Source organism: Haemorhous mexicanus, chromosome 6, assembly GCF_027477595.1.
Source record: "Haemorhous mexicanus isolate bHaeMex1 chromosome 6, bHaeMex1.pri, whole genome shotgun sequence".
Taxonomy (NCBI): Eukaryota; Metazoa; Chordata; class Aves; order Passeriformes; family Fringillidae; genus Haemorhous; species Haemorhous mexicanus.
Genome location: NC_082346.1, coordinates 42,481,893 through 42,494,918, shown reverse-complemented (window position 1 = coordinate 42,494,918; position 13,026 = coordinate 42,481,893). Strand labels below are relative to the sequence as shown.

The window sequence follows — 13,026 nt, the reverse complement described above, 5'->3', positions numbered from 1 at the left end:
CTGGTTCAGGCATGTAGCTCAGGCAAGAGCCAGGAATGAGACCCTCAGTTTAAAAGCAGCTGCCAAGCAGAGGAGGGAGGAGCTCCTGCTGAGGGTCCCTCCAGGGCTTTCCTAGCAGCTGCCTGTATCAGTGAGCTGACCTCATGCAGCCAGCTTCACTCCTAGAGGGTGGGGAGGTTGCAATGTACACCTTGTGAGGGACGTGTCAGACAATCCTACCACCTCAAATTTTGGTTGTGTCTTGTCTGCATTAGCCAATTCTTGGTTTGACCTCTGTCCTACCCCATTTGGGGCTCCCCAGGTATGGTATGCAATTTCCTTCCCCAGCATGGCATTACACAAGCTGTGCCTCAGCATGACTGGGTCTGCTAGGGTAAAAATTCAAACTATCATCTTGCCAATAAACTATTCATAACTTTATTATGATTTCTCTAAATCTCAAGTTCTCTATAAACTGATCCAAATTTCTCCAGAAACAGTTCCTCCCCAAACATCTCTGAGGGAGAATGACATTGTGTGGGTTATGTGGCCCCAAGATGCAGTCTGCTGTAGAACTAAACCCACCAGGTCTAAAGCCCTCTGAAATGTTGTAGCTACCTCTGTGTGGTACCAGCATCATTGTGAGGAGATGCACACTTGTTCTGCCTAAAGACCTGCCCAGAGCTCACAGAGGGTGTGGATATGCACAGGGGCTGCTTCTCAACTTGAGCCCATGTTTTGACAGCTCTTTGAGCATCACAATTTCTCCTTTTCCTTCAGACCCAGCTCTGCATCCCTGCCCCAGGACAGGTAGAGGGGTGTGGGTTATTTGGGTGTTCTAGCTCAAGCTAGGCACAGAGGCCAATTTGACAAGCCCATCAGAGTTTAATCAGCCTGAGGTCCACTCTACAGCTTTTTCACTCACCTTTATCATTTTTAGCCTCCTTGACGAGTGATTAGAAATAGTTCCTACAAAGTTAATGCTCTGACCACTGTCAGGATATAAAGGTATAGACATAGGGGCCTTGCTGATCTATACTGAAGTTTCTTATATATCAGTACTTGTATTACTCAATACCTCTCTAATTTCTGACTGTATTTTTACATATATTCTGTACCTCTATATACCTATTTCTGACTATATTTTCTGACTGTAACTAATTTCTGACAATATTTTTACCCTGTCTTCACCAGAAAAAATTCTGGCTTTATGTAAGCTTTCCTCAGCTCCGTGACTCAGATGGTTTCCTGGGGAGAAAAACATTAGAAACCTTGAATTCTCTCACATTTTTCTGATCCAGCTCATCCTTTTTCCTTTTCCATAGTTCATCTGTCTTATCCTTGGGGCTGAACTTTTCCACTTCTCCCATTTGTTTGCAAATCTCTCCTTCATCCAGGCACATGTATTGGGATGACTTGGTTCTTTCTTCAGTCTTAGCTTTACTTCAGCCTTCTCCTGTGTCCTGGAAAACTTGAATCTCAGTAGAAGCAATGTTTGTTGTTAACCCCTTAGTCTCTAAAGAAGTGTTACTTCTTCTCCATTTCCATGACAGAAGCATGCTCTTTGCTGTTTCTGTCAGCACTGGGTTTAAAGATGTCCTTGTCTAGACAGACCTCAGTGGATAAAAGTGCCTTAAAAAAGATGGAGGGCAAATTTTTACATGGGTAGACAGGGAGAGGACATGGGGGGGATGGTTTCAAATGAAATGAGGAGACATTTAGATTAGCTGTTAGGAAGAAATTCTTTACTCAGGGAGTAGTGAGGCACTGACCAGGTTGCTCAGAAAAACTGTGGATACCCCATCTTTGGAAGAGTCCAAGGCCAGGCTGGATGGGGCTTAAAGCAACCTGATCTAGTGGGTGACATCCCTGCTCATGGCAGGGGGCTTAGAACTACATGATCTTTAAGGTCCTTTTTGACCCAAAACATTCTGTGATTCTCTGATAATTCAAACAGATAGGTCAGAACAGATCTCCCTGGGCTCTTCCATCTCCTCTACAATGGCTTTTGGGTTCTTCCAGCACTGCTTCAGTTATCTTGGTCTCCTCTGCAGTGCAAGTGCATGCAGCTCCTGCCTGTCTCCTTTCAAAACTTACATATGTAAAAATACTTTGGATAAAAGTCTCTCTCAGTATGTTTTTATATTAGCTGTGTTCTTAAACTTTGGGGAGCACTGGTGATTCACTGAAGTCACAGTCACTGGACATTTTTACATTATCCTTCCACCATATGTTGCACTGTAGATGGATATAAGACATGATAACGCTAATATTACAAGAAGAGAAACTTGCTGTATTAATCAAAGCTGCTGAGACACAAAGACTGACCAGAGCTATCTGCCCACAGATGTTTTAAATTCTGTCTATCATATAAAGTCTTCAAACCAAGGCTGAAAGTTTGTAAGAGATGGTCTATAACTCTTCCAGAAGATATTGGCCTGATGCAGAAATTATTTGGTTTTGTAGCTTATTTTATCTTGAAGCTCAGGCTAGAGGGTTGTAATGTTCCCTTCAGGCCCTAAAATCTTGAATTTCATGGAGCTCATAGAATCTGATAGGGATGTTCTCTCTATATAAAAGCCTTCCCAAATAAGAAGCTTCTGATGTCAAGTGTCCTATTGAACATACATTTTTCTTTACATGTCAGTCTATCGATGTCTAAATAATCAAAGATACAAAGTACGTGATGACAGGGGATTATGGCACCTGTCATGCCCATGGCCAAATGCTCCCAGCTGGCAGCTGCTGGCTGAGTTACTGCAGCCCTGAGCAGACCTCTCTCTTTCTGCCTGCTCTGAATCATCCTGGTAGCTTTGAGCTGCACCTCCTAACCCCTGGGTAAAATCTTCATCCTACTGAAGACAGCAGGACCTTGGTCACTGACATTTAGTAGAGCTAGGATTTCACTTTGCTTAGCACTTCTGACATTTTCCTTTTTTTCCACTATACCTCTCCTTCTCTCCTGACACAGATGCATCCATATTTCTCGTATTTTCTCTCTGGCTGAGCACCTCCATTCATGCCACGTGGAACATCCAGCTGCTAGGACTCAACCATGCTGCACCACAGGCAGTTCCTCTGTCCTGCAGTTTCCTGTGGAAAGGTCAGAGTAACTTAGGAACTCAGGATACCTCTCCTCTGTCACAGCTTGAGGTGTTGGGTGGCTCTGCTCTGCTTATGACAAGGGGTTAAACAAAACCTTTTCTGCATGGGGCTGCTGAGCAGGTAAGGGTTGGATAGCAAAGCTTTCTTTTAGCTGAATATATCAGTAACTTCCAGTTGCCTGGAAATCAGAAGAGAAAAATGTAACCCTTTGGGCCAGTCTGGAGTGGGTGCTGCATGTCAGAGTCCCATCACATCTGGTTCACTTCCTCTCTCTGGGCAGTGCTGGATGGGGCAACTCCAGAGGTTTATTGCCACTCTTTTCCAACTCCTGAAACAGAAGAGAATATTATTCAATGGATAAATGTTTATATCTCCTTTTTAAAGAGGCGTACTGTAAATTACTTTTTAGCAAGCTAGACCCATATGTAGACATGCTTATAATTCTCCTGAAGCAACTGAACTTATTTTTGTTCAACCAGTTTAGAGAGTTCCAGTGTTGATTTATTAGAAAGTAACAGAGCAGGAAGACATGGGCTTTACCATGTGGATTAAAGTCTGTTCAGCAGATATCATTTTAAAGTCAGCTAAATTGTGGTGTAGGAAAGTAATGATGTTTGACCTGGACATCCTAAATGAAGCTGCCATAAATGTTAATAAAGATTTGCTTGATTCACCATGAATGTTGGCCACCTCACTACCATTTAATTATAATATAGTTTTTGGCTGAGGATATCCTGCTCACTTCTAAATAATGCTTTGGCACATGAGTACTTCAGATAAATTATACATTTTATCAAAGGGGTTTGTCTGATGCATTTTCTTTTAACTATATTAAGTGTTCCCTTTTCTTAGTTTGTGAGAAAGAGGATATTTGAGGATCACTTTGATGTCCTTTCCATCATCAGATAAAAAACCCCTCTACCTTGTTTAAAGAAAATTATGTGTTTGTGTTAAGGGGGAAATCCCAGGGAGATCTAGTTTTATCACAAGGTATGGAGTCTTTAAGGAAAATAAACACATAGGAAAATATTACTAGATTCAGCTTTTGTCCATGGGTGAGTACCTGTCCTGGGGACAATACACAACATAAAGTATCTAAAGCAGCTTTCTAGCCAGTCCATGGCCCGGGTTGCACTCTGCTCTGCCTGTTCTGCATCCTGAGCTTCAGGGCAGATCTGGGCTGATTGGTGAGGGACAGCAGAAAAATAATGAGGTATCCAGAAAGCATACATTTCTTTGGTCTACAGAGAAGATGACTGAAGTGAGATGCTAACAAGTCTTCAAATACATTTTAAAAAATGTAGCAGTGGTGGTCTTCCAAAACTGTTCAGTGTATCTACTGAGCATAGTGGATAGACTGATAGATCGGAAGCACTGGAGCAGATGGCTTTGTCTGTCGCAAAGCAGTAGGAGAAACTCCTTAACAGTCAGGAAAGTGTCAGGACAGGATGCTGATCCTCTTTAGGGCAGGCATTAGGATAGGATGCCTGTCTTGGGGAAACTTCACAGGGTAGGTTTAAGGACAGGTTACACACATCTCACATGATTGGTTTGTGTATTTTGGAAGACAAGTGGCTTTTTCCCTAAAGGAAGCAATCTTGCTTTCCAGATCCTAATCATTAACTAAAGAAAAAATTCTTTTGCCTATAAAATTGCATCACTAATCTTAAAACTGCAAAGTGAACCTAAAATGATGCTAGGGAATCTAAGCAGCCTGAAGCTCTGATGCTCTAAAGAACTGCTCTTACTCATGCTACATACTGCTAGTGAGGACATTTCCATTTGTTTTACTTTCTCTCTTTGGCACCATGTTTGCATTTCATGGATGGAAGGAGAAGTCTGAGCAGGTGAAGGTGTGTTCTATTGATTTACCAGATGTCTTTCATGAAGTTGGCTGTGAGGGAACTTGGTGTCTTCCTGGTTTTGGCAAACAAGCTTGTCTGTGACCCACTGCAAATGGGACCTTGCCTGTGAGCGTGCCCTGGGCTGTGTTTTGGAAGAAGCATTCCAGTGGGATTTTCCCCACACATTGGTTTGGGTTTCCAAAAGTAGGGCACACAGACAATCTCGAAGTGATTTAACAAGGTAGTGGAACCAGCTACAATGTTCTTCACCGCATCAGTGCCCGTGGGGGAGGGGGAGAGGGTGGAGGCAGGATGCTGCTGCAGCCCCCACCCCAGCACCCATCAGCAGCTGTGGTGCTGCCCTTGCCCACATCCCTTGCCATGGGGGTCTGACCCTCCTGCAGGTCCAGAACAGGCAGGTTGTGCCTGGAAGCTGTTTCCCATGTGCAGGGTGGGAAGGGAAGGGGAAGGGGAAGGGGAAGGGGAAGGGGAAGGGGAAGGGGAAGGGGAAGGGGAAGGGGAAGGGGAAGGGGAAGGGAAGGGGCACTGTGGCTGGGATGCTGGCTCTGTCCAGGCACAGGGCTTGGGAAGGCAGCAGTGCCCACGGGTTTCCTCTCTGCCTTGCCCCACTCCTTTTAAGCTTCTCAGGTAGCAGGAAAGGAGAGGAAGTTCACAGCTCCCAGACCCCTGGGAGCACAGGTTCTGTGCTCAAACCCCACTCAGGTGCAGCTCCTCCTGGCATGTAGCAAGGTCATTTTCCAGGTCCCTGACGTGATTTTGCCCCAGCTGGGTGAGCTTCCTGGGAACTCTCATCCTCAACAGTGTTCCCATGGACAGATAACTTCTGCTACGGATGGGTTTGGGGACACTGTAGGATATGGGTAAAAGCTGCCTCAGAGAGATGGGGTAGGGAACAGACACTTCTTCCCCACAGATACTCAGCACCACATCCTGCCTTTCCCCGTGTCCTGAGAGGCTGCATAAACTCATGCATACCAAGAAGGGCCAAGACCATCCAGTGGCCTCCTTACTCAGAACCCTTTCAGGAGTGATTTTAATTCGTGTAAATGAGTATTTTTAATTTGTTATACTGGCCTTTATCTCTATTACCATCTCATTTGCTTTTAAACCTAGTTTTGCCATCCTGACTGAATTCCATTTGATGCATTAGGAGTAATTCTCTTCCCAAAGGGTTAGACATTTTCTCTCCACATAAAAGTCGCTTATTTTGGATAAAGAGACGATTAGATTTATCTTTAATATTTTAATGGCAGCCAGGATTATTGGGTGGGCAGCCCCGGTTTCGGTTGTTGTTGGGGGATTAGACTCTAATAAACTCTTCAGATTGGGATTTTTTTTTCTGTTTTTCACAAAGTACTTGTATTTATTTAAAAAATTCACTTCTTTTTGAGTCATAAATTCCATTTGCTGTTTCCTATTAGTATTAAATCAAGTTGATTAAATTCATAGTGACTATTTGCACATATATCTTTTTAATTTTAACATCCTCAACATAAAATCTTTAATGGTGCAATTTGAAATACCTGCAACAGACATTGCTGTTGCTGTTTAAACAGATGGAAATGAGGATCCAGAGGGAAGGGAGAGGGAAAGAAGAAGGGATGGATAGATGGACAGACGGATGTTGAAAAGGAGGTGAGCTGACTATTCCCATCACACGTAATAGGAAAGATTTGGGGCTTGATAAAGGTATAGAATTTGGAGAAAGCTCCCTCTCCTCAAAATCGGCAGCATCCTCTTGGTGAGCAAAAAGAGAGTGCAGCCTGCCCAGGGTCGCAAACTCAGCTCACATCACAACTCTTCCGGTGCCGGGAGCCAGGCAGCCCCCGGAAGGTGGCATTTGCTCAGAGCAGATGCTTGCGGGGCTGGTGGGGTGCAAACCCAAGAAGTGAGCGCCTCTCACCCCTCGGGGCTCCGCACCCTGCCCTGGCTGTCACGGATCCTAGTTTAGGCTAATCGTAAACTTGGTAATAGAATAAAATGTCAGCAAAGTAGAAATCAATAAGTGTTAATGCTCCAGGACTTTCACTGCTGGGCTCCCCTCTCGGGCTCCCCCCTCCCGCACCATCCTGTCCCTTTGATTTCAGTCCCTTCCCTAATCCCCACCTCATCAGCTCCGGGAAGGGCTGATCTGCAGCAGAAAATCCCTCATTCGGGGCAAAATCAGCTTAATTTGCAGCAATTTGTAGCAGGTCTTTGCTGGGATTTGAGTCTCAAAATTATTCCGCGGGTGGGGGCCGGAGCCCCTTGCAATATGGGCAGAGATTTCCCCGCTCCTCTGTTTGCAGAGATTTGTCTGGGGAGTAATTACAGGCGGGGGCGCAGCCCGGCCCCCGCCCGCCGCGGCGCTGCGCCCCCTCCGCCCGCGGGGCCTGGCACCGGGCGAGCGGCCGAACACGCAGCCGCCCGGATTAGCAGCATTAGCAGCCAGCGCCGAGCAACAATTAATCATTTGCTGGTAAATACAAGCGGGAGCCTCCCCCGGCTGGCGGGGAGGGAAGGGGAGAAGGGGGTGGCCGCCCTGGCCTGCAATAGAGCAGTGAGGAAAGGAAAGGGAAGGGCTGGGGAGGGATGGGGACGCCCGGGGACCTTGTGGCCTCGGGACGGGAGATCAGAGCAGGCAACTTTCCTTCCGCTAATGCCGCTAATTACCGGCGGCAGCTCCGCCGCCGGCCGCGGAGGCTCCCGGGCGCGGGGACCCCCGGTTCCCCGGGGCCGCCCGCGCAGCCGGGCTCCGCCGCTCCGGGCGAGCGCCTTTCCCCGGGCCAGCCCCCGCCGAGCCCGCCGCGGCAGCACCAGCTCCCGGGGCCGCTTCGCAGGGCGGGCGCGGAGTGCCCAAATCCACCACCCCAATAATCGCGGAGCGTCGGTGCTCAGTGGGGAGCGTCATTTGGAGTGCGGCTTGGTTTGCGGGGGAGAGCTAGAGCAATGTGGGGGCAGCCGCTGTCACAGTGCGTTCCGGTGCCGGGCCAGCACTTCACTTGGCACCCCGTCACTTTCTTGGTAAAAAATTAGCTTGAGGTGGAATCGGAATTACACGCGTTAAATGAATTAAAAGCTGACTAATTAGTGGTTCTGACATATTCACTGGGGAATCATCCACTGCTGGAGAAATTTCGAAGATGTGTTGTCTAGAGATCAGTTCTTGGTCCATACCATGCAATATCTTTGTGGTGACTCAGAAGAAAATACAAAATCAATGCAGGTAATGATTTCAACTTGACATAAAAATTGGTGGAGTGATAAATAATGATGGGAGCAGGTCAGTTATACTGAGCAATCTGGATCGCTTGGCAGGCTCTGCTCATTTGAACAATATGTGATTTTAATATAGCCAAATGCAAGACTATATATCTCAGAACAGAAAATGAAGGTCACAGGCTGCTGTCATGGGAAGCAGTGGCTCTGAGAAGGATGGAGGAGATGTGACAGATAACAAAAACTAAGCATGGATTTTTGCTGTAATCTGCTCTGTCAGAGCTATGCCATTTCAGGATCTATCGGCAAGAAAATGCTACCTAGCAGAATGAGGGTGGTCTTGGCATCTCAAGACCATAACAGATTCATACTGTGTCCACTTCTGGTGTCTACATTTTCAATAAAAACCACCAAAGAACTGGAAATTATTAAGAGAAGAACTTCATAAACAACCTATGAGTTAGGAGAGACACTTTCAAAGGATGGAAGGTTCTTTAATTTATTAACAATGGCATAACAGGATTTAGCACTAGAAGGTCAAGCTAACTAATTAATAATTAATTTAAATAAATAAAAGTATTAATATAGGGCCTGAATTTTTCACAGTGAGGATAATTAATACAGTAGACAAGACATTTTTAAAACAGCTTCTTGTTGAAAAAAAACTTCTTTGGATGGAAGTGTTTGGGCTTTTGACAGAAAAATATCTAGTTGCTTACAGAAATCCCTAGAGCAATATATTTTGAAACCATTTGTTTTACAAAATTGTTCTGAAATGTATTTTCTGATGTTAATTTATGCATTTTCATTTTATATTATTCTACTGCTATCACATTATAGCATGAAAAATCATTTAAATCTATTTTCATTTTAATTTTCAAACTGTTAAGTACATTTGCTACACAGTACAGAGTAAATGCTAAATTAATGGAAAATCCTTTTGTTATAACACAGCAGAGAATCTTCATGCTGCCAAAAGTGTGAAATATTTCATGTGCCATGAAATTTCAGATGACCTTAATGATTTTAAAATATAAACTAGGAATCACTATCTCCATTGTCAATCACAGTATCTGTATATTGCAGTATATATTGTTTGCTGTCAGCTGTTCCTGATGACCTGTAAGACTAGTTAAAAAAAGAGTCAGTTGCAAAACCAGCATTTTTAAATTACATTAATTCTCCATGGAGAGAAATACTTTAAAATGCTAGAATTTCCCACAGTATGAGAGAACCTGATTTATAGCCATGTCTAATATTCCAGCATTAAAACTGTTTACCTGAGGAATGGTCTTTCCCTTAGACCTTCTAAAATACATGCTCCAGCACAGACAAACCTTGCAGTCTTGGCTCAGGTCAAACTTGGTGACTAATGAGTCTGTCCACATTCAAGGTGGGTTTTAGATCCAGGTTGCTCTCTGGATGCAATGGTCCCAACTGCCACAGTTGCTTCTCTGTGTTGCACAGGGGTGGCAGGAGGCCCAGCCTGGTGTCCTTGCAGAGGAAACAGGATTGGAAGATGATGTGGTTTGAGCCCCCATTTCCAACACCTTCCAGATGTTAATGGGTCCTCGCTCCAGAGAAGAGCTAAGCCAAACAAATCGCCCCAAATGTCTACAGTGGAGGTGCTAAGTCTTCAGCAACAACTGGTTTTAGTGCCTCCCAGTGTGCCCTAATGAAGTAATATCCTGCAGGGCACTTAGAGCCATGCAATGTCTAAAACAAATCCATGGGGTCACCACTGAATGCAGTAATGGGGAATCAGGGTGAAGGGATGGAGTCAAAGGGTTCCCCTATCTGGGCAACCCTGGTTGGATCTAAACAGGGGACATTCCCAAGCCAGGAGCTGGACTGTGGTGATCCTTGTGGGTCCCTTCCAGCTCAGGGTATTCTATGGCTCCTGAAGCTGGGGCTGTGTGGAGGCTCAGTGTGACCACGGTGAGCCCGTGCCACCTCTGCTGTGCTCTGGCTGCCCAGGCATCTGCCAGCAGGTGTCACTTACACCGCTCTGATCTCAACCACTGGAGTCCCACTATCCCTTTGCTTCCCCCTTGGTGAACCAAAGGACAGAGAAGGCAAAATGAGCCCAGGGTGCCCTTTGTTTCCTTGGAGACTGTATTAGCAGCTGGGATATCTCATGTGTATCCCAACTTCAGGTTGCTCGGGATGGGTCCATTGTTTATGAACACTCCTGGGCCTCTTTCTAATCTTGCATCCTTGCATACCTTCCAGTATGCATCCCTTTTTGTTGGAAGACTTGTCCTGTTCTGTTGCAAAATAGTCTCTGCTTAGCAACACATCTCTGCCTTCATCCTTGTGTGGAGCTGAGCAGCCCACCTTCAGATCAGCATGGATTCCTGAAAATGCCACAGTCTCACTCCACAGACACTTTACAGCTGAACTTAGGTGACTTTAAAGAGCATTTCGACACTCTGGGATGAGAGAAGCCTCTGTCATTGCTCCTGCTTTTCTGTGGCACAGCATGGGCAAAGCTGGCTCTTGGCCAGCTGCCAGGGGTTTGGTTTGTGTGGCAGGGGTGAAGCCCAGGGAGATGAGCCATGCATGTTTGTTAGATGAGAAGAGGTTAAAGAGATAAGGAAGCACTCAGAACTAAACTAAGGTGTTTACAGGCCTTGAAAGAAAGCAGTGCTTGCTGCCCAGGCATGAGGCTGGGCAAAGCCAATGGCACAGGGTGGTGCCACTGCCCCTCATGGGTGTCGTGCAGGAGCATCACCTGGAGAAGGTCCTGTGCATGGGGTGGTCTGCAGAAGTCACTTGGCTTTGATGTGCTGAAACCCACTGTCACCTGGTGAAGTTTTGGGAGGGATGGACTGCAGTGCTCCCGGTCCCTCCGCTCATGCCACGGCACTGCCATTATTTTCAGACTTCTAACAAAACCTGGACTAAAAAATGAAATGATACATTGCAATTTGTTCTTAGATTTGTTGTAAATGCACATCCTTTTCCTGAAGATCCCCATAACAATCATCAAGAAAAACAACTTCAAACTAAGGCTGCTCCAGAGGATTATGAACACTAGAAAACAAATGCCAAAACCCTGATAGAAACAATGCAAAAAGAGGGAGAATAAAAAGGTAACATGTGTTAAGGGCTTGATCATGATTACAGTTGACACATCCTCTAACATAAATCTAAACCTGGGAAAATTAACAATAAAGACACATTTCAGTAATCCCTTTAACTTTGAATCTCTGCAACAGAAATACCAAAATGCAAAATGTTTTCATGTGGGCTTTAGTGTATAAAACAGAACAAAACACTTTTTTCAATCCGGAAATCATTAATCCACTTTCAGTAACTGTGGCTTGTCTTACATTAACCTAGGGGACAGATTTTCTACTTCTCCTCACATTATCATATTGAATAATACAGAAGCCAATTGAACTACTTGTGAGTAAAATGTTACTCAAAAAAATAAGACTATCAAAGCCAAATCATATGTAAATAATATCCTTCAAAGTCTGCTGAACACATCTTCTAGCCACAGAGCGATAACATTTTAATTATCAAAATATAAAAATGCTCACTGCAAAAGCCCAAGAGTCCAAAGTTTTTGAATTAAGTCCATAAAAAATAAATATATTAGGTTCAAAATTGTAGAAGGCTTTAAATGATGTATTAAACTTCTTTTAGTTTTTTCTGCAGTAAAATGGCTCCAATTGGTGTTGTCAAACCTTTTGCACCAGCAGTGCTTTTTAATAAAAGTTGACATTTTCTTGTACTCTCTTAATTCTTAGAGGTCTTCATGAAAAGCACAAATATAGTGATATGTAAGGCAGCATTGTAACAGAAATTACAGTTAATGAAGAATTTTAGTTGCAGTGACCTGTAAATGAGACGTTACTTTAATCATCTTCCTTTGGAAGTGGAAGTCCATTCTGGAGTTACCAACTAAACAGGGAAAAAAATACTCTGTGCTTCCAGCACTTACACAAACTAGCTTATCAGAATAAACCTCCATAAATATTTTTGAAGGTGAGGGTGGTGTTTCTTGAAAAAACAAGATGATTTACCCAAACTGCATATTAATGGAATGACAAAGTAAATCTTCACATTTTCATTTGTGCTAATGAAAGGGGTTGAATGACTGGGTATTCAAAATTTTACACATTTTGTGGTAATTCATTTCTACTGCTTTTGAAATGGTTGGGGTTTTTTGATGCTAACATTCTCAAAATTTATTTTGGGAAACATTTGCTGCTTCTAGGAGAGGCTTTAACTACATGTAGCTTTAACTACATCCTTTATTTCCACAAATATCCTTCTCTTTGAAAGAAATAGAAGGTGCATTAAAGGGTAAAATAACTACCAACTACCATCACAGTGTCATTAGTGAGATAATCAAAATTATCTGTGTAATATTACATCATGTATGTTTGCTCTTTGGGCCTTAGACCTTCAGTCTCTCTGATTTCTGCTCCACCTTGGTAGAGCCAACCAGCTGCAGATGGCTTAGTGCTTAGAAGAGACAAGAAGTGCTGCTGTGAGCACTGCTCTTAAGGGTGATGTATGAAGGGAGAGCAGAGCTTTTAATTCAGAAAGACTGCATTCACATAGCAAGCCAAGACATTGGAGATTTTAAAAATCTGGTATCTTAGTACAGGGAGGGGAGTCTTTGACAGCGAGTGTTTCTGTTTTCATCTTCATTCTTCTTGCAAGAGTGTGTCTGTAAGCAATATCCCTAATCATCACTGTCCATGTCTGACAAGCCCCCTGTTGAACTAGTGGGGAAATTTGACTTAGGCTGTTACTGGCTGATAGTTTCCAAATCATATTATGAAATTACCTGAAATAAATTGTCCACTAATGTCAGCAAATTTTTTTTTCTTGTTCTAATTTCCAAGAGGAATAAAAATAA

General features: G+C 44.0%; 1 protein-coding gene and 1 long non-coding RNA gene across 2 annotated transcripts in view; both read right to left on the bottom strand.

Annotated features, from left to right (window-relative positions):
* Window positions 1–1,702: 1,702 nt before the first annotated feature.
* Window positions 1,703–13,026, bottom strand: part of LIN52 (lin-52 DREAM MuvB core complex component) — an 81,119-nt gene continuing 69,795 nt past the window's right edge. The window contains exon 6 of the mRNA XM_059849969.1: window positions 1,703–3,412. Within this exon, the coding sequence (XP_059705952.1) occupies window positions 3,411–3,412 (2 nt within the window). The 3' untranslated portion in view covers window positions 1,703–3,410. The remainder of the gene's footprint in view (window positions 3,413–13,026) is intronic.
* On the bottom strand, window positions 8,621–11,561 carry LOC132328357 (uncharacterized). Its single transcript, XR_009486755.1, has 2 exons — window positions 10,882–11,561; window positions 8,621–9,641 (listed from the first exon to the last, which is right to left on the bottom strand). It is a non-coding gene; the product is annotated as an uncharacterized LOC132328357 (long non-coding RNA).